This window comes from Colius striatus, chromosome 1 (genome assembly GCF_028858725.1).
Source record: "Colius striatus isolate bColStr4 chromosome 1, bColStr4.1.hap1, whole genome shotgun sequence".
NCBI classification, from domain to species: Eukaryota; Metazoa; Chordata; class Aves; order Coliiformes; family Coliidae; genus Colius; species Colius striatus.
The window spans coordinates 122,894,858-122,915,503 of NC_084759.1; the positions used below are offsets into that span (position 1 = coordinate 122,894,858).

The window sequence follows — 20,646 nt, forward strand, 5'->3', positions numbered from 1 at the left end:
CCAGCGCGCTCCCGTTCACACTCGGCCCCTCACACACACACACAAACGTGTCCCCCTTCCTCCTGGGCTCCTCCTGCTGTGCAGTGGTTCCCTCTGGACACATCCACAATCATATGGGTTTTGACAGAAGGTGCATTCAAGTGCAAAGTACTGATATTTACTCATGCCCAACGGTCAGTAGAAACAGTGCCCACAGGGACCCCTTCCTGTTTTTGTGGGGATGCCACAGGCTCAGTCCTCCTCCCTCCCCCCCCCCCCCCCCCCCCCCCCCCCCGCATGCTACCCCATACAACAAAGAGCTCCTCACTCACAGAAACCAGAAAGCTGGTGTTTGAGCTTAGGCCAAAGAAAAAGAGAGAGGGAGGGAAAAAAAAAAAACAAAAGACATTAAGAAGGTGCTAAACAAGGTACAAAACCTACCCTGAGGTAATTTGCAGCATATGAACAATGAAATGGCAACAAATAGGACTGTTGTCTCTGCTGGCTTCACTGGAAGGAGTCGTAAGGTAAATGAATACCGTTGACCAAGTTAAGCAGTAACTGAAGCCAGTGTTAAAACAGATCCAAACGAAAATCTTTTCAGGAACAGAAACTCACGGGTTAAAGAACTCTGAATTTTCTAAACCAATATTTTAAATTGCTGACCGTGGAAACACAAAGTAATTTTTGCCAGGTAAAGTCAGCCTAAAGTCAAATGCATGTGACAAGCTTCAAACGGACACAAGCCTCACATCAAATACCTTTACTAATTAACGCGAGGTTAACACAGACTTGGCTGGTGCTGAGGCTCCTGAAGACATTTTTTCTGAGGAAAAGGAGAAACCCAAGCCACTTGAAGTTCGTCTGTATTTTCAGGTAAACGCATCAGAAACAAAATGAAACCTGTAGCGTTGGTTTCCCATTACAGGTGCCCTCACCCCTTTCTTTACATCCTCGTATTACGGAGGGTGGCCCCTACCCTGGAACAATCGGACATCGAACTCGATTGTTGGAAAATCAACAACCAATATTTGCACAGCTCTCAATGTTGCATCCTTACTGCTTATTAGTAAGTACGCATTGCTATAGGCACTGGTGCTTTAAAGTTAGTAAGGTGGATGGAAATAAGAGTGTGTATATAAATACAGAAAGTACCCATATACATACATTTAGGCAAACAAACAGTGACGCTAGGAATGGTCTCTTCAGGGGTGCCAGTGAGATCCACTTGCTTCTTCTTAAATATATAAACAATGCATCAGACTAGAGGTCAGTCTACCAGTTTTCATACAGCTGAGCTGCAGTCGTGACCTAATATATGGCTTATATTGTGGGCAGGTCGGTTTGAGGACTGCTTGGAAGAATCTGAGGCAGAGGTGTTTGCAATGGAAAGCAAAGGCGACATCGCCGAACCATCCGGAGGAAGAGCTGTGGCTATTTCTGGGAACAAAGAGGTTAAGTTGAAGTTGGATAAGTGCGATGTGTTGGTCATGTGCATCGGTGGCATATCCGGGAGCAGAGGGAAACTCGGCTGAGCGAAACCGACGGGCCTGGGTGGAGACAAAATGGATCCGAAGCGATTATTCAGACTTCCGCTACTCGGTTTATCCGCGCTCGGGTTGGGAAACATCTGGTTGGGAAAGTAGGGGATAGAAATGTCATTGGAAAGGGTAGGGTGGGCGGGAGAGTAAGGTGGGTAGAAGGACGGCAGCGTATTCTGAGGGTCGACCGGGATCAGAGCTGGTGTTCGAGTGGCACTAGGCTGAGTGACTGGTGGGATGAAAGAGGCATTGGCGTTTATCGGCGGATTCATGCCGCCCTCTGGAATAAAAGGGAATCCGAAGTTCTGAGAGAGGGCGTGTTGGTCGGGGGCTGCGTTGTCGTTAGACACCTGAGGGCCGTCAGACATAAACCGGACGATGCTCCCTCTTTTTTCTATGGCGGACTGCTGGCGCCCGAGGATCATGCTGCTGCCGGTGGACAAGGGCAAGTGGGGAAGGCTGGGGTCAAAAACGTTTCCGTGTCTCTGATTTCCGGATCGATTCCTTTCAGGCTGACGTATTTTAGAACCTCCGTTATCTTGCAGAGGGTGCCTCGACCGCTGAGTAACTGAAGAATTTGGCTGACGGACGGAAGGCTGTCCTTGCTCGCCGTTTCCGTGGGAAACCGCAGGGTGAGGGTGAGCCGGCCTCACAACGCCATGCATGTTGCTAGAAACGGGCGTATTCATGTGGCTCTTAGTCCCGTGACTGTCCGTCATCCTCATGGGGTTGGACTTCTGCACAGAGACGTTGGGGCTCGTATTGCGACCCTGGATGTCTCCCGAGGAAGACGAACTGGAAAAAGGAATACTCAAAGAGCTGTTCCTCGTGTTAATTGCACCAATAGACATGTCACAGCTCTCCCTACTCTGGCCATCGCCATCTCTTCGGATGTGGACGCTCTCTCGTGCCGGGGGACAGCTGTACTCAATTGTGGAGGAGGCGCCGCCGCCGCACTGTGCGTTCCTTTGATGCTCCGGGATTGCTCTTTGGCTTCCACTAACTTGATCTCCAAGGTGAGGGGCAAGTAAACTCTGCATAAAACTTTGGTGGCACGTGTTTTCATTTTCCCTTGACGGCAGGGTGTTTCCCGTTGGAATTCCCTGTACCGGCTGGTAGGGCAGCCTCTTCTGTCTCTCTATGGACGGCCCAGTGTTTTGACCGATTCGAAACGCTTGCGTCTGCATGCCCCTGAGGGATGACACAGAGTTACCAATTTCGCTGTTTCTCGAAGCCTGTACGTCGAAGTTGCCCGCTGGTTGTTGACTGGGTCCACCTGGCTTAAATGTCTGACAGTCAGAAAGCCGCTGCACGTCTGAGCCAACTGTATGGTCGACAGACAGGCGGCCCTGCATGTTATGAATCGCCAATCCTTTATTTCTAGAAACATCGAGATAGCTTCTCATTTCAAGCTGCTCAGGAACCCTCGGGCCTTGAAGAGATATTCCTATTCTCTGTTCTGAGTTAGAGGGTGTCTTCCCAATGAGAGCCTCAGCAGAGTAGCTGGAAACTCGGTTTCTTTCCTGCCTGTGAGGGGTGCACGTCATATCTGATGGTCTGGTAACGATACTTGCCTGAGACACCATTTGCTGCTCTAAGCCCCTTGAGGTCATAAGTCTCTGCATCTGACTGTGTCCCGACACGTGTTCAGAAGCTGAACCTTGCTGCCTGCTGCTAACATCTTGCTGCTGTTGATGCATGAGATCCTGATTTATATGGCTCTGAGGGTGGTTATGATGGTTTCTGCTCGTTGTGGGGTTTTCACAGTTCTTTTCAGGCTGGGAAGCTCCAAAGTGCTGCTGCATCTGCTGCTGCATTTGCTGGTGGTGAGGATGTGGCTGGCCACCTTTTTGCCGCGTTTGATCACTTCCGTGGTGTTTTTGCTGCAGAGAAAGTTGCGTGGCTTGCGTTCCCTGGATGAGATTTCGTTTCTTTTGCATCTGCACCTCCTGCTGTATTGTTCGCTGTTGGTGGACACCATGGGGCTGAGAGTGGACTGAGTTTTCTCCGTGAGCGACGTGGTGCTGCAGCTGATACAAGTGGTGCCTTTCTCTTAACTGCCCAGCCTGCTGTTGCTTTAGGTACGGATGATTACTGTGAAGGTGTGATAAGCCTTGAGCAGGAACATGTTGAATCGGCTGCAAGTGCTGCCCCGCCTGGCCTTGCTGCTCTGAAATTGCTGGCTGAGAACTGCACTGAACTTCAGTTTGCCTCAAAGCCGGTGTGACAAAGTTGCTGTTGGATGGGAATAACCTGTTCAGGCCATCGGTGTGTCCTTGATTGCTCACTGATGCCACCGAATTGGATGAATTGGGAGGAATCTGGCTGACGAGCATCTGTGTTTGGTCAGCAATACTCTCTGGCGTTCGGTTCATCAGCGCCATCCCTTCAAGCCTTATGGGTGTTGTCTGGCACTGCTTTTGCCTCTTTGCCGTAGAAAGCAGAAGGTCATCTTGAACAGCCCGCTTGGCGGAGTCCTTGCGACCTTCGTTATTTGGCTGCTTTAAGTGCGGCTCCTGCAGCTGGGGAGCCTGCATGGTGCTTGCCCTGATGGCATTCAGTTGTTCCTGAGCATATTCACTCATCATAGCAGGTCCTGGAGACTGATTGATATATGTGCTAGATGGAAGGGAGAGGCTCACAGTTGCAGGGACACTTGTTGGCTCTGAAGACTGGGATAAATTCGAGCAACTCACGAGGGGGTGGACAATGCGGCTCTGGTGTATTAAATTATTCACACTTAAACTAGTTATGCTCGGTGACTGGGAAGTGGAAATCTGCAAAGAAGTGTTTGGTGTTTCCACACCTCCTACAGAGCAGCTTGGCTTGTCAGCCTGTCTGTCGACACTTGTCTGGACTGCATCTGGAGTGCTGAATTTGTTTGGTGCCACTTCCAATGGTCCCGCATTGTTTTCTTTTGCTGGCTGAGGTTTAAAAGGCTGTTGCTCTCTCTCCAAAGGTGCAACCTCTCTTGACTTAGGGAGAGCATCCCTCCGGTTAACCTGTATTCCTCCTCCACCTTTCTCAAGATTTTCCTGGTCAAAAATAGCTCTTGCTGCAAGAGCTACAATGTCAGTCTGCTCTGAAAACGGGCAGCTGTTACAGGTGCTGGTTGAGGTGCTGCTAGTCACGTCTTCTCTGGTGGTATCTGGCAACATAGACGCAACTGAGAATCCTCGACTGCTGCCAGAGCTGGTTGACATTGGGGAGTCTGCCTGCCTACTAGCAATAAGGGAAGCACCGACCACTTCCTGATCGGAGATGCAGGAGTGATGCTGGGAGAGAGTATCACCTTCCGCGTTCATTAGCAGGAGTTCCGGCTTCTCGGGCAAATCAACACTTGAGTCTGCTGATTTAGAGTTTTCCATGGGAAAATTTGAATGCTCCCCCTGAACGCTAAATGAAGAGGTTTTATCCACAGCTGTTCTTTCTTTCGTGAGATCAGACAGCATTTTGGTTAGGCCTTGTCCTTCTAACAGCTCTGCATCTTGCATTACCACTGGGGAGTCCTGCGCAACATTGCAGGGCTCCGAAATCGTTCCTGCTTTGGAAGTATGACCTGCTGTGCTGCTCTGGGCTGCAGCTTGAGTACTTGCCACGTGTGCTTCAATACGAGAGGACGTTAAGGTGCTGGGGGGTTCACAGGGCTTGGGAGATTCTGGCAAGGTAGAACCAGTTGCTGGACGGTTCTGACATCCATGGGCCTGCTGGCGAGGAGCAGCATCTTTAGCAGCCGGCGGGACGAGCGGTGGCTGCTCTGACAGCCCAGATGCCAGCAGCGAGGAAGTGGGTGCCTCTGCTGAGCTCGTCCTGGGGACAGAACAGGCTTTGGCTGGCTGCTCAGAGCTCGCAGCCTCTTTAGAACGACAGTCAGGACCGCTGACACTGCTCGATGCCGCCACAGCGCTTGCCTGCGACGCCGTTAAAGCTTGCGGTGCTGCCGGGGCACTCTCAAGCAGCCCCTCGCCATTTGGATGCTTCGCCACCATCTCCATAGGAGCGCAGTTCACCTTCCCTGCATCTTTGCAAGGAACTGCTGGGCAGGACGCTTTACTGATGACTGCTGAGTGTTTCTTTGTACTCGGCTTTTTGTTTGTCCTTTTTGCTTTTGTGTTGGCTGGCAAGCCAGACGCTGCTTTTTTGGGGGAAGCATTTATTGAGTTGCTGCCAGTGGTTAATACTGAAACCTCTGCAGGTGCTGAAGATGCCACAGAAGCTGGTAACGAGACGCAGTTCACGGTGGCAATCTGGTTACTGACGGTTGTGGGATTGGTAGGGTGGCTGAGAGACAAGTGTAAGCAGCTCTGCCCGGCCATTTGCGATATGCTTTGATTGAGGTTAGCTAAAGCACCAAAGGTATTGAGGGCAACATTGGTATTTGGATCTTCGCTGGTGGTGGGTTGAATAATTTGCATAGGGGCTTGATTTGAAGCTCCAGATGAAGACATCACAGGCTGCAATGCAAAAAGCTGCCCGTTTAATGAGATGGTTTGAGGATGCTGTTGATTTGACATTGTAACTGAAAATGTCTGCGTAGAGCTGGAAGATGGCAAAGAGGATGGTCTTGGTAATATATGGACAAGGTGTTTCCCTCCAAAAGTCTGTGGGACAGAAGCATTTTGTACGGAGCTGCTAGTGTTTACGATCGCAGTCGGCCCATTCACAGGAACTCTCACGGAAGCAGAAGGCTGAGCAGAAAGGAGGGGAAGTGGATTCTGATTAGCAGCCTGTATAATTACAATCTGCTGACTAACGTTTTGGCTGGGAACTTCTGCTCTCACAATTGGCGGGCAGGGAGCAGGGTTTGGAGGCTGGAGAATGATGACATTCTGGTTAGCTGGTGCTCCTGTAACAGCTGATGCGACTGGCTGAGCCATCTGAATCACCTGCATAGCTGAATTTAACGGAAGGATATTTCCTGCAGCCTGAGTTTTAACCTGTGGCTGACTGATTAATGGCTGCATAGGTACGGGTGGGCCAGAGGGCAAGGTAACTACAATCTGTTCAGCTGCCTGGCCATCTCCAGGCAGAGAAGTATTCAAACTGATACTCGTGGTCAAAGGTCTGCTGTGAGCAGAAGATACACTACCAGCACCATTAACCGTCTCATTTAACAGCGTAGTCATTATGCCAGATGGTGTTTGGCTTAGTGGCTGAACGGTATTTCCCGCCAGCTGCAAAGTTGTCCACGTGGTCTGCGTGTTTCCAGCTGAAGGCATCCGTGTAAGGCTGCTCATGTTTTTCAAGTCTGCAGTGCCAACACCTGAAGAGCCTGAAAAAGACCAGCAGTTCTCTAGGGGACTGGCAGGCAGAGTGCTTATTGCAGTCACAGCCTTAACTCCTTCCGCTGCAGAAGATACAGGCGTTCCAGCGCTACTTACTAAGTCTGCACTTTTGAGGACATTTACGGAGGAAAAACTATCTGCAGCAGACAGTCTCACAGATGGTGCACAAGCCGTGCCTGTTGTTGAAATGACACAGCCTTCCTGAAGGTTGCTCCTAGAATTGTGTGTATTTGAGCACGTTACGTTCACCTGTTGGACTTGAGAGACTTCCGTGGAGGCGCTGGAAGGAAGGCTGACTACCTGCAGGAGTGGTTTCTTTGTTAATTTAGTGCCCTCCTCGTCATTTTTACTCTTGGGGAGATTTTGATCATTCTGTGGTGTGCTGCTTGAAGAACACTGCAGTTCCTCCTCTGTCCTGGACCAAGAAGCGCTCTGTGAGCTGGCAGTAGCTGCGGTGAGCACGCCTTGCTCATTCTCTGGTGTGGAAAGCTCAAGAACGTTCCCTGCAGGAGCTGTCTGTGTGGATGTCAGAGGAGAAACCGTAGTTTGTGACCATGGCTTATTTTCTGTGGGGTAAATACCAGAAATTGTCACAGGAGTCACTAGATTGCAAGTTCTCTGGACTGGCACAACATTGGCCGTTTGCTTTTGTAAATTATGGCCGACATTAAAAGTTATTCCCTGGACAGATGCTCCCTGGTTATTTCCATTGGGCTGACTCCCGTTTGAATAGACAATGATGTTCTTTTGAACCTGATCACTGGGAATAACGACTGAGACCTTTGCATTTTTAAGATTTCCCTTCCAGTGGATTGTAGGGTCATCATACAGGCAAATATCGTTTGCTTTCAGTAGTTCAATGTATCTCCCGTTTTCCTTTTGCAGTTCATCCAGCTGTTTCCGGAGTTTTTTTATCTCTTCAGCTACAAAACAGTGAGAGCACTCTTTATTACATCAGCATCAGCACAAATACTAGGTAATGTTATCACACGACTTGGAGTGTAAATGCTATGTAGTATGGAAAGAAATTGTTAATAATGTACACTCTCTTCAAATGGCTAACATAATATAACTGAACACTCTTATCCTGATCAGCTTCCCTACTGATTGGGAAACTGAATGAACTTCACGGACCATTCTGTTCCCAATAGCAGGATATGTCAAATTATTAAAGAAAATTGTCAGGACTAACTCAAATGAAACTGTCAATCAGGTTGTTTAATCACTGAAAGAAATATGAGCACATGAATTTACCTCTGTCTTTTCCCTGCTACTTTGCAAACACTAAAACTGCTTTTACTTATTTGCAATTTCATGGTTTTCCAGGACAATAAAGTTTCAATACATCTAAAAATTGTACACAAAATTCAATACAAAGCATTTATATAAAGCCACAAAGACTAGCAATGCACTTGGAGATGGCTCACCTAACTAGGAAAATCACCTAGGTTTTTCAAACCCAATTACATCAACAAGATGAAAACAAGCTATTTAGAATTCCATTCTATGTGCAGAAATAAAAACCACAAACTGCAACACTAGCTCCGAGATTATTTCTGTCATATCTCAATCATTGTATTTTTGTTCATCCATTCAAGAAGATTTTACATGAGCTTTATAGTTTTATAAAATAGGCTGTTATTTACAGCATTTGAAAAGAAAAAAGAAAAAAAACTCTATGCATGAAGGAAACTCTATGTTTTCAATGAAAAAAATGTTTGTCAGAAATCATCCACGTCACTACAGTAGACTAAATCAGGATGGAATCTATTAGATGATGTCGCATCACCTACAAGCTCTATGATCACCTTCCTTGATTATGTGTTTTATGTGATTTGCTTTATTATCTGACAGCTACGTGCAAGAACACGCACTTGGGAATTCTCTTGGCTTCTTGTCTCAACATAAGCAGCTGTATTTTTCCCTGTATGTGCATCATGTCTTGGGATTTCCAAGTTTGTTCATGCAGGCTTTGTTGTCAGTACTACAGACACACAGTTCAAGTGAATGGCAGAAATTCTAGAGCCTCTGGCAGCATCTGTACTTACCCTGTTCATTGTTCCCTCCATTTAACAGAAGTTCATCATTCTGTCTTTTCATTTCTGTTATATACTTAAAAGCCTGATCCAGGATCATGTTCTTGCTCTTTAAAAGAAAATATATACATAAAATCAGGAGAAAAGACTACCATTAGTAGATCTACTAATGATGAGACAACACTTGCTCCAAGAGGTCTTGTCTTTAAAAATGTGCTTACCCGAATGATTTCCTGAATATTGTTGGGTTGGGGGTTTTTTGTGTGTGGTTTTTGGTTTGGTTTGTTTTTTTTCAGATGAACCACAGCTTTCATGAGTGATACTGACCTTAAAATGTCAGGAGTTTTTACAGGATAACATTTTCGATGCTGGAGCTAATATTTGCTGATGCCCAAAGCTGGATACTAAGGCCACAGAACCTGAACAGCAGGCATCATTTCTTGCTGAGCAGCCTAAAATTCACATTCACTAATAAACATACACATTGCATAAAATTTCCAGGATACTGCCTTATAAATATTTTATTAGGAAAGAAACAAATATGAAACGATTTTCCAGAGAGGTGTATGCATACTGAAAATAATATACTGGAGAATATGGGAAGAGAAAATATGCCATAAGCTCTCCACCACTTTCCTTTTATGAAACTTGGCTTATTCTGCCTGCAAAAACTCTCACTCACTTCCTTAGTTTCTTCTTCTGCTGTTCTGTAGGAGCAGCCTCTGCTGTAGATTGCTCTGTCTTGAAAAACACACTTCTGTGCATCAGCCTAAAATCATTTATCTTGCTTCATCTTTCACAAGGACAGTCTCCTAAATTACTATTATTATTTCAGTTTCTGAAGTGCTTTCATCCCATTAAATGAAAGATGACAAAAACATGCATGCATGCAATTCCCTTTACATCTTAGGACATTAAGTGATCACTAGCAACGGGCTGACAAGGGATTGGAGAATAATCTGAAAAACGATCTTGCTTAGCCCATAGCTTTCACCACTTGGGGATCATACAGTCTACATTAAACAGTGTCAGTAGAAAATAACTTGACAAGCAGGAGTTGTGCAATGTAACTAGCAACACACGGGCCAGATCCAACCTACTTCTGTAGGCTGAAGAGCTATCCATGTGCTCAACACAACAGGGCTGACAGCAGCTGAGACAGGATTTTTACCTTCTGTTGTTACCAACGTTCAGGCACTCTGAATGAGCACCGAACACGCAGACAGACATCAGCAAGCTGATCAAATCACTGTGGGCTACTTAGTCTAGCTTAAACCTGATCAAAAATACTGCGTGTATGAATTGAGAAAATCAGTCCTGTGTCCAACTTGTCCTGTTTCATTCCTCCGGCCATTATATGCAATGCCTCTAGATAAAAAGCTCAAAATCTGCACAATTACCTTCATGGGGCCCTGAACTTCCAAAAAGGAATTGTATTGCAAATAAATACTAAACAACTAGTAAGGTTTTTCAAGCATATTAATTCAGACAGGTTTGCCTTCTTCCTAACACAAACAGCAAAGTAAGCATTTATACTTCTACAGACAAGAAAACACACAAGCATATTACAGGAAACTTGTATGCATCTCTGAACAGACACTTACCTGTTTAAGTGCTGGAGAGCAGGGAATGAGTTCTCCAATTCTGTTTATCCCAGCATTAATCTTCTTCTTTCGATGTCTCTCCACTAAGCAAAAGTAATACATGTTGTGTCATCTGCTTGGGCAAGTCAGCACAGCAGCAGAACAACTATGTAAGGGCTCATAAATACATTATTTTCTCACTTATTAGAACCTTTAGTGACTCAAGAGAGGAAAAAAAAATTCCTCTAAAGCAAACTTCAGTTATTGAATTAATACTTAGTGGAAGTGAGAGCTGTAACATAAGCAGCAGTATCTTTTAAAGGTGGGGATGTTCTGGATGCCTTCACGGAAAAGAGGAGTTACTGAAACTCAAAATTCAAGTTTTGATAATGCTTTCCATATGAGTTTTATGAAACTCTTTTCTCAAGGCATATTGACCAAATTCAGGCAATACAGAAAGCAAATGAACTAAGATAATGAAAAGAATAATTTTCAGATTTGGACAGGAAATCTGGATCTCTTAAATACTAATTTCAAGTGTAGCACCAAAAGAGAAATAATTTAGGCTTTATCAGTTTTCAGTCTTAATTTCAAATGCATACTGATGGAGCAGCCAACACTGAATATATGCTGAAGCTCTAGTTATATGGACTATCAGTTATTCTTTTTTTATGTACCAAAGTATAACTGTTCTGTAAGGTCTAATTATGACTGAGAGTAAAGAAAATAATGAATGAACAGTATTTCCAGTGAATTACCTATTTTGGAGAAGGTCAGAAATCGCTTCATTTATAGTCCTTTAGTGACATCATTTACCTCTTCACGAGGTCTAAACACTGATGCAAAGGGTCACAGTGGTTATGAAGTACTAATCCTTTGTCTTGATAATATTTTCGATGCTCTACTCAGGTTGTCCAGATACTAAGGACTAAGCAAGCTGCTGAGTTGGAGGGAGCTGGTCCCCACATCTTGCAGAGTTCAGCCCAGTAGATGAAGACTTTGGAAAGCTATTGGCAAGTACTGAGAATCAGAATGAGGATGGCAGTCTTAGAAGTAGATGTGATAAGACTATTTCCTGATACTTCTTAAGAAATTGGGCACACCCTGGGCGCAGGCCAAGAAGCACTATATTCCATAGCCTTCACATAGAAACTTCAGTGGTTTTTCCAGTGGAGTTTGTGAAGACCACATAATTGTGCTGTTTAATAAAAGAAGTGGAATAAATTTCTTAGGATAAACCAGGCCAAAACCTGTCAGACTTTCCCCTAGTCCATCCTTCTGCTGATAGTTCCAGAAGATGCTATTGGAGTTAGACGCTGACAGGACAAAAAGGCTGCCTGCTGCCTTTTCATACAGTTAGTATTCACACACGTCTGGGATGCCAGCATACAGGTGGCATCAGGAATGTCCTCAGGGACAGGCTACAAGAATATTTCTAATCTAAGGAACCTTTAAAGCTCTGGGACCAGATATCCATCTCTAATTTGCTTAAATGTTTACCTCTATTTTAAAAGGGGTGGGCATTATTTGTGTTTAGATGTCTGTGTGATTTTATTTTCCTTGAGAACTGAACACAACTGAAATTGTTGACTTCTTAAGTTTACTAGCTCTTGGAGGCACAGTCATACTGTAATATTGTCATACTAAGGTGTCTTACTGTAACGTTGTACTGCGGAAAACAGCAAACTATAAACAATCAAGAAGTCCTTCCTTAGAGATATTCTGTGCAAGGACACAGAAAGGTGTTTGATAGGGTGAGGTTTTCTTTTCAGAGAGGAACCTTTGTCCATGCAAAATATGTTTCACTAGTTCAAAGCATCTCTGTGCCTATTTCCAGACCAAACAACAAAGCACAATGTTCCTACCTGCATTATGTGTCTCCCGGTTTTTCTTTCTGTGAAACATAAATAAATATAATTTTTATTATTTACAGCTAAAAATACTAAATATTAAATTCTGCTGGATCGAGGAAACAGGAGATGTTACCATGCAAACTGATATTTCCAGATATGCTACCTTCTAACATTATACCTTCTAGTATCAAGCATGTTTCCTTTGTGTCAGAAACCAGAATTATCATTTATCTGCAGTTGTTGTTTTTACTGCCTCAAAATTATGTCTAGGTAAAACTTGGGCACATGAGGGTTATCTTTGTTTACAGATGTTCACCTGGGATTTCTGGACTGATGGCAACCAGGTCAGAATCACCATGCAATGCCTCAAATGGCTTTGCTGCAGTCAATAAATCTCAAATATGTACTCTATGTGTATAAATCAGATGTACTGTATACATGCAGTAGGCCAAATGCTTTCAAGAAGTATGGTAAAGCAAAGCATATGTTTTCTGAAAAAACCAAATATTCCAGAAATAAACCCTCAACTTTCAAAAGACTTTATTTCTGGTAACTCACCAAAAGTAGTGTGCATCTAGAGGAACTTAAGACAATGATTACAAGACAGTAATGCTACTGCAGACAGTCAGAACTAGAGATGTTTGCTAAGAGATAATGCCTGAAGATTAAATATGCGTAAGAATTTAAGGGCTGGAGAGAGACCCAGTTTCCTTTTGATTCGTACTAACAATACAGAATCCAAAGTATTCTATTAGTGGGGTAAGAAAGAGTCCCAAAATTCATGAAGACTGAAAAAAATTCTGAAAGACAAATCAGCATTATCTCTGAGCTTTTCTTACCATCAGTCATATCCTGCATGGCCACCTTGCATAGGATGAATGCTGTATTTAAATACGGGCTGAAGGATTCCCCTACCTATCCAATATTAGATCAACATGTTACTGCAAAGGAACAAAAACCTGGAAAAGTTGTAATGAGTTTCAAATCACTTTGTTACAAGTTTTGGTCACAGTGCTGCTCTGCAACCTCAAGATGTATTTTCAGTTCCTGCAGAGATTTGAAGTGTAAGACCCAGATTCGTTTGGGAGCTGAGGAAGACACTTAAATTACTGTGTCAAAATGAGTACAGTGATCTCCCCCCAATAGCTGCCAGGAGTCTCCACAATAATACAGGCTGCACTCTAACCAAAGTGGAGACAGAGTTTTACATACATTGGAGTAGTCTGTGCAATAAAGAATCTCTGCTGCCTAGGTGGCCCAGGTAGCTATGTCTTCAGCACAGACAGGGGAAGAAAGGAAGAGAGTTTTGCAGCCCGAGTTCCCAAACTTTTGGATCAATCCTGGTCAGCCCTCAGAACTTCTTGTCAATACCCTTATTGCCAAACTTATAGCTAGAAACTTTGTAACTGTCAGGACTGCAGACTACAGAACTACAAAACATTTTCCCACAGAAACTCACCGATGTTGCTTCTTAGTAGGTGTCTCATTCTCATTCTCTGTCATCTCTGGCATGGTTTCGGAGGAGAGTGCCTGAAGAAAAAGAAGCAATTACCAACCCTGCACTCTTCTGCATTCTTAGCACACGACATTTGTTACATTGTTTTGCTTTTGATCACAATAATAGGGCCATACAATGATGCACACTTAAGTCCATCACCTTGGTGTTGGGCAGTTGGTCATGTGACCATAGAAAAAATGAAATACTTTACCTATCAGGGTGCTTTGTGAACCCTGATGTCTATGATGAACTGGCTTCCGTTTCCTCATTTACTTTAAATATAAAACTGATTACAATCCTGACTACTTTAAGGAAACAATAAGAAAAACTAGAGCACATGATTTATTTTTGAAAGGGAGGCAGTACAGCTGAACTCTTTCGTCAGGCCTTCCTAACTGAATATGCATTCAATTCCCAGCTCTAAATAAAGCATGAATGCTATGCAAAATACATGCTACAATGAGGATGTTTTATTGAATGCAAATTTAGAGTGCTATTAATGCAGCAAATTACAAAACTTACTTGCTATTGAATTAGTGCACAATTTAAAATGGCCCAAAATTACACCCTATGTTCTCGGATATGTAAAATTCAGTTTAAAAATAGTTATGAAATAAAGTTAATAATGAATTGTATCTATATTATGTAAAATAAATAAAAGACGTACCTACAAGGGAATGACTTTGAGAGAACAAGTATACTGTAGATGACAATAGGGAAAAATAAATCTGTTTTTTGATAAAGCTGAGGTCTCTATTTAGGTTCATGGTTCTGCTCATTCTCACCCAACCAACCTGTTACTGCAACTCTTCCCATGGGCCCTCAGACTCCCTGTGGCTTCGTCTCTCCCTGGCTCCTCCTGGAAAGCTCATCAGCTTCTTTCAACAGGCTTCATATCTTTAGGGTATGTTTTTGTTTGTTTGTTTGTACTGTAAGGAAGTGGGGGTGGCTTTAATGTAGCTTTCAACACCACGCAGTTTTTAATGTAAACAGAGCTTACCATTACTGACATTGACATCAAAAACCAGAGGGGAAAAAAAAAATCCTTACGAACCAGAAAGGCAGCCATCTATTGAACTCCCACAGCACTGAAGCATACACTTTGGAAAGGGCTGTGTGTGCACGTGCCTGTGTGTATGTAAGCATAACATTAACAGAAATAATCTTTACTGTGCCTGAATGGAACTCAAATATTGTTCTCCAGTCTTTGCAACTCTAAAAGCTTAATTGAATATAGTGTTCTCATTAAAGTAATGATTAACTGAGAAGAAACACGAGGGCTGATTCTACTGACCACTCTAACCCCTTTTTGAAGTACTTTCTCTATCCCAGTGAAGATGTGAGAAATGTTGGCAAATCATTAAGTAAAGCAAACAGGCAATACATATCCTGCAAATAGATCCAGCTTGAGGAACTCAAAGGGTCCGAAGTTTTCAGAAACTCTTAATTAGTCCTAGGACTAATTCAACTCCACCTACACAACAGTGTTCACACCATCACAAAATTAGACAAGCTACAGCATTACACTGCTCCACTGGGGATTACACATAGCCTAACTGAAATATAATCACCAAAGACTTTTCTAGCACCACTTTCTATTTATATTTCTCCACAGGCTTTGCCTTCTCCATTCTCATTGACACTGCTCTGCATAAATTATGAAGAAGCTTGACAGAGCTAACAGAGTCTTTTATTATGGTAGAAAGTGCACTACTTTCATTCAGTACCTTGTGAATTACCTTGTGATACTTGTGATACAGCAGGTATCTCAAGTCCTTCAAATTAGTGAAAATTCACAACTGCAGAAAGCCAGGAAAGCCAGTTTTCTACCCAAGACACCTATAACTTACTCCTTCCTGTGTGTAGCTGGTGATGGACAGTAGTACTTATTCACTTACGTGATCTGCATTCATTGTATCGAGTGATGATGAAGGGTTTTGCTGGGAGAGTTTAGCAGGTGTGTGGTTCTGATTATTAAAACAAAACCCAAGTAAATCTGATTAAGAGTTCCTTCCAACTCCTACCATTCTATGATTCTATGACATACTGAAAGACTGAGGCCAGTACATCTTGTTACGATGGGAAGTGGGGTGGTTCAGTTGTGTAAAAGCCGCTCAGCAGAATCTACATGCTTTAAGGCAACCAGAAAACACGAGAGGCACAATAACAAAATGGTAACCCCACACTCTCGTAGAGTTACTCTGTCCATCATTATGAAAATAGCTTGTGTATCAGGTAAAATAGCTATTCAGCTGGGCAAAGAGTAATTTAATTTAGCATATACAGTACTGTTTCTGTTTTGTGAGGTACGGATGGGAGCACATAGTTATGTGAATATAGCTCTAGTAGCAGCAAAGTTCACAACCACGCTTAGAAAAAAAGGAAGATGCTGGATTGCATCATGTAGCACTCACATACACTGTTTCTTCACTTTTCTGCACCATCTGTAAGGACAGAGTTGACTATCTGTTATTGGGCATTACTAGACCATGGCAGATACACTGGAAATCAGAGCAAAAAGACAGAAGACATCTCAGTTTTGGTGAATCTAGCATTTTTTGAAAGACTAATGTATTCACCCAGCAACCATATCTTTTTAATCTTGCAAATTTGTACAACTTCAGAGCCAAATGAGTATTTCTGTATTACAGTGTATTTAATGTAGAAAGCAACAGAGTGAATTGCTATGGCCAGCTACAATGTAAGGCTACAGATAAAGCACAACTGTGTGAAGGTAAAGAGTGTGAAAAAAACCCACTCACCCACAAATACCCTTCCACAGGACAGACACAGCTGTTCTCACTCTACCCATCTCTCCCCACACACAGTTCAGCTCACACTCATAACCTCATCTTCCCCTTGCCCTGTGACAGAGCACCTACTTCTCCCATGGAGAGACATGGGGCCTCCCTCCTCCTATACGTAACCTTCTTCTGCCCAGGGTCTGTACCCCCTCAGTAGCAAAGTTCTTATTCCTAATAGCAGCATCCCTATCATCCCAAAAGCATCCCAAAGTAATGATCTACACAGTTTTCAGATTATCTTACTTATTCCTCCTCCTCAGCAGGTGCCTTGAATGATTCAGCGATACACTGCACACAGCATTTGGGAAGACAGGCACAGCCTGAGTCGAAGCTTGTACTGAAATTTATTAATACTGTTTGTAATCATTTTGTTTGATCCTGAGAGTCTTTATTACAATGTGTCAAAGACTCCTCATTCATTTCTTCCTTCCTCCCCTTTTTTATTTAAAATGTCAGTAAGCTTCTTCCAAGTGATGCCATTCCCTGCACATTTAAAGCCAGATGTTACTACACTGAGTGTTATAAGCCTCACAAATCAGATCTACAGCCCATTTCATACAGAAGACAAGGCATAGGAATGTAATGAAAATTGCTCTAACTTCACTGTGGCATTTCTTTAAGTCAAGCTTATCAAAGTTTATCATTCAACCAATGTTTCCCCAGTTTTGTGGGACCAGTAAGAAAAAACAAGGCTGTAATTATCTAATCAACCAGTAAGTTTATTTCAAGTTCTGGTTTTCTAACTGAAAAGAAGTGGTTTGGTTAAACAGCACTTGCATACAACTCTTGGGTTTCTGCTTATACATTGTATTTGAAGAAATATGGTGAACTGAAGTAGGTTTTTTCCTATTCTTGTACTGTAAGGACAAAAACCATCATTTTACTTGATACACCTCAAAACAGTTAGAGGTGACAATGCCAGGGTTGTGGTATTCTTCACAGCTGATGAAAAGTCTCTGTGAATTAAAACAAACAAACAACCAACCTACAAGATCAAAACCACTTGCCTATAGGTGGAGACTTCTGGAGGCTAATGAATAACGTTTATACTGTCTCCATTTCTTCCTCTAAACTGTTGCATCACCAGTGCTTTGTTGTCTCTCTTCTTACATGTCAAGAAATACTTCTTCACAGAGAGATTCCTTCACTGATTCTCTAAAGCAGAAGACATATTTGCTTTAGAAGCTCTGGGGCAAATGTATTTTAAGTTCACTCATAAAATAGGCTCACTTGACTCAGCTGAATGTCTTCTGCAGAGAGAATGTAGTAAATTCCAAAGTCTTTAGCCAGATGAAGGAGAAACAATTCAACATTATCATAGATCAAGCCCAGCCAGTAATGAAGCCCCAGGCAGCCACTCGCTCACTTCCTCTCTTGTTGGATGGGGAGGGGAATTGGAACAGAAAATCAAAGCTCGTGGGTTAAAATAAGAACAAGTATAATAATGAAAATAAACTAAAATATAATAACAGTAAGAAGAATAAAGTATAATAATATCAATTAAGAGAAACAGCATCTAAGAAAAAGACAAGTGATGGCCAATGCAGTTGCTCACCACTTGCTGACTGATGCCTGAACAGTGATCCACCCCTCCCAGCCAACACCCTCCAGCTGAAATACTGGGCATTATGTTCTGTGGTATGGAATAGCCCTTTGGCTACTTCAAGTCAGCTGCTCTGGCCATGCTCCCTCACAGATTCTGATGCACATATTGGCCTCCTCCCACCCCCAGCCCACTCACTGGCAGGGCAGGGTGAGAAGCAGAAATGGCCTTGGTGCTGTGACAGCCCTGCTCAGCAATAATTGAAACAGTCCTGTGTTGTCAACACTCTCTTTAGCTTAAACCCCAAATATAGCCCTATAGCAGCTACTGGGAAGAAAATTAACTCTATCCCAGCTGAGACCACGACAGACACTTAACTTTAATTAGCAGCATGGTTCTTTCAAGCTTTATGTACTTTACAGCACTTAAAACGTCAACCTGAAATATCAGTTTTAAGTGCAGTAATTATCTACAGATGATTTTGTGTTCTAGAGATTTAAATTCTATGTAATTTCCTCTACAGTTCTGAAGAAGTAATGTAGAAAACTCAAAATCAAATTGTTTTGAAATGTCTTCTTCTCTACCATCCATCTTCATATGTATTATACAGCAACTTATGAAATCTTTCCTTCAAAACACAGACACTCAGCAGATTTAGCTTTTAAAGAAAAAGGTAGTATAGATTATTTTATTTGATGCTTTCACTCATTATTTAGAATGTGTTTCCAAACTCAATATGAATTTTAAGAAGAAAATCATTCTTCCACTCTGTTACCTCTGGCTGTACAAAACCTTCCTCAAATTAGTAAAGCTATTCCATTCTTCTGTAAGAGGCAGAAAGAACCTTTTCAACACGCGGTTAAACATATGGTGTAAAACTACCAGTACTCCAAATCTTTCTTCCTCTTAAATTACTTCAGAGAGCTCATGCTGTGAGGTTGTTAAAATTTCACAATTCTCACTAGTTTTGTACACCTCATGTAGTTAGCCATGTTTTACAGCAATGACCAATTCATTCTAAGGCAAAGATAATAACTATCCAAACACCTTTCTTTTTCTGCCTGCAAGATAGTGTCCTCTTCATTCAAGGTGACTGCTGGAGCTCTCTGTTCCCATCTGGCATGCATGTTTTACAAAGCTGGCTTCAACCAGGGACTTAATCCAAGCTTTTAATCACAAGCAAAGTGCATTTACTGCCCTTTCTTCCTTCCCCCCTTAAACACTCCTATTCTGATTTTGCATTTACCTAATAAAATGACTGAAGGAAATTGAATTCAAAAGCTTATCTTTGTGACTGTTAGTTCTGTATACCAACTACTTTTGCCAAATACAAGTAACTTGTTAATACAGCTGTACAGGAAATGAAAAAGGATTGTTTTTCCTCGTAAGAGTAAATATCCCTTTGATGTCTTTAAGTTTCGTTTCTAAAGAAACGAAGTTTTCTTGTTACTGCTCGTGTCTCTTCAGCCAGCCAGTCACAGCAACAGCTGGGCCTACTGAGAGACCTAAATGTAACTTCTCGAAGATATCAGGTTCCTAAACACTTACAAAACCCTGAGAGTGAGCAGAGGAGGAATGTGGTCTGTGCTGTGACTGCAAGCAAGTGACACTATAGTACTTGGGTCTAGGACCAGCTTGGTAGAAGGTATATGCTAGCTGATCAGCTGGCATCAGACTGGTCACAACATGCATCATCTTTTGCAGAGGATGTATGCAGATGTATGAAAGATTTAAGGCCAGGAGAGAGCCATCTCCACCTTTCACATAATAAACATTCCCTATGCAAACCAGCTGACAGTTTCCCATGGCAACCAGACTGTTCCTAGAGCTTCTACAAAAGTTAAGAAAAGAAAATCAATGCCAATAATCTAAAAATTGTTACACAGTCCACTTTTTTTTTTTTTTAAGGTGTCTGGAAATAACAACAGAAGCAAAAGACTTCACTGCTTTTAGCATTATTTATCTTCACCTCTTTTGTTTGTACTATCTAAACTCATTGGTATTTTACACCACTGTTTTTCTCCTGTTGACTTAAAGCAATAGTTTCAGTATGGCCATTATATAAATAGAATATGCAAGAGAATTAAACAGAAAACCTTCTCATTCCTTTTTTTTTTTTAATAACAGCAATGGAAAAGCAATCAGGGTTATAACTCATGTCTCATATCTACATTAACTTTTGTTTTCATTTATAATTTTCATAATATTGAAGACATAATTCCTCATGACTATTTGCAGTTTCAGGACAGCATAGTTGTAGGGTCATTCTGAGAAACCCTGGCCAGATCTCCTTAAAAAAACTTCAGAAAAAAACCCCAACAAACTTCCCTATTAATCAGCTCAAGATCAACCTCTCATGTTCATTCTTCTTGCTCTACTGTTGTTGTCCTTCAAGTCTTCCTAGGTTAATACGGCCTCATTTATTTTTAAAACTTAAAGGAATGGCAGAGAGAGATCAAGATCTCACGTCTACTGAACCAAGTCTCTTCCTCACAGAAATGTTCTGAAAACTATTTAAGGAGAG

At 42.5% G+C, this 20,646-nt stretch overlaps 1 protein-coding gene across 3 annotated transcripts in view; it reads right to left on the reverse strand.

The window, feature by feature from the left end:
- Nucleotides 1-288: 288 nt before the first annotated feature.
- USF3 (upstream transcription factor family member 3) overlaps nucleotides 289-20,646 on the reverse strand; it is a 28,732-nt gene continuing 8,374 nt past the window's right edge. For 2 of the 3 annotated variants that reach the window (XM_062005505.1, XM_062005522.1), the window contains exons 2-6: nucleotides 13,737-13,807; nucleotides 12,290-12,318; nucleotides 10,446-10,528; nucleotides 8,854-8,950; nucleotides 289-7,728 (exon numbers count right to left, since the gene is read on the reverse strand). In XM_062005505.1, the coding sequence (XP_061861489.1) occupies nucleotides 1,265-7,728; nucleotides 8,854-8,950; nucleotides 10,446-10,528; nucleotides 12,290-12,318; nucleotides 13,737-13,807 (6,744 nt within the window). In that variant the 3' untranslated portion in view covers nucleotides 289-1,264. Of the gene's footprint in view, nucleotides 7,729-8,853; nucleotides 8,951-10,445; nucleotides 10,529-11,182; nucleotides 11,273-12,289; nucleotides 12,319-13,736; nucleotides 13,808-20,646 lie in introns of those variants that run through there. The other variant, XM_062005515.1, reaches the window with a different exon arrangement.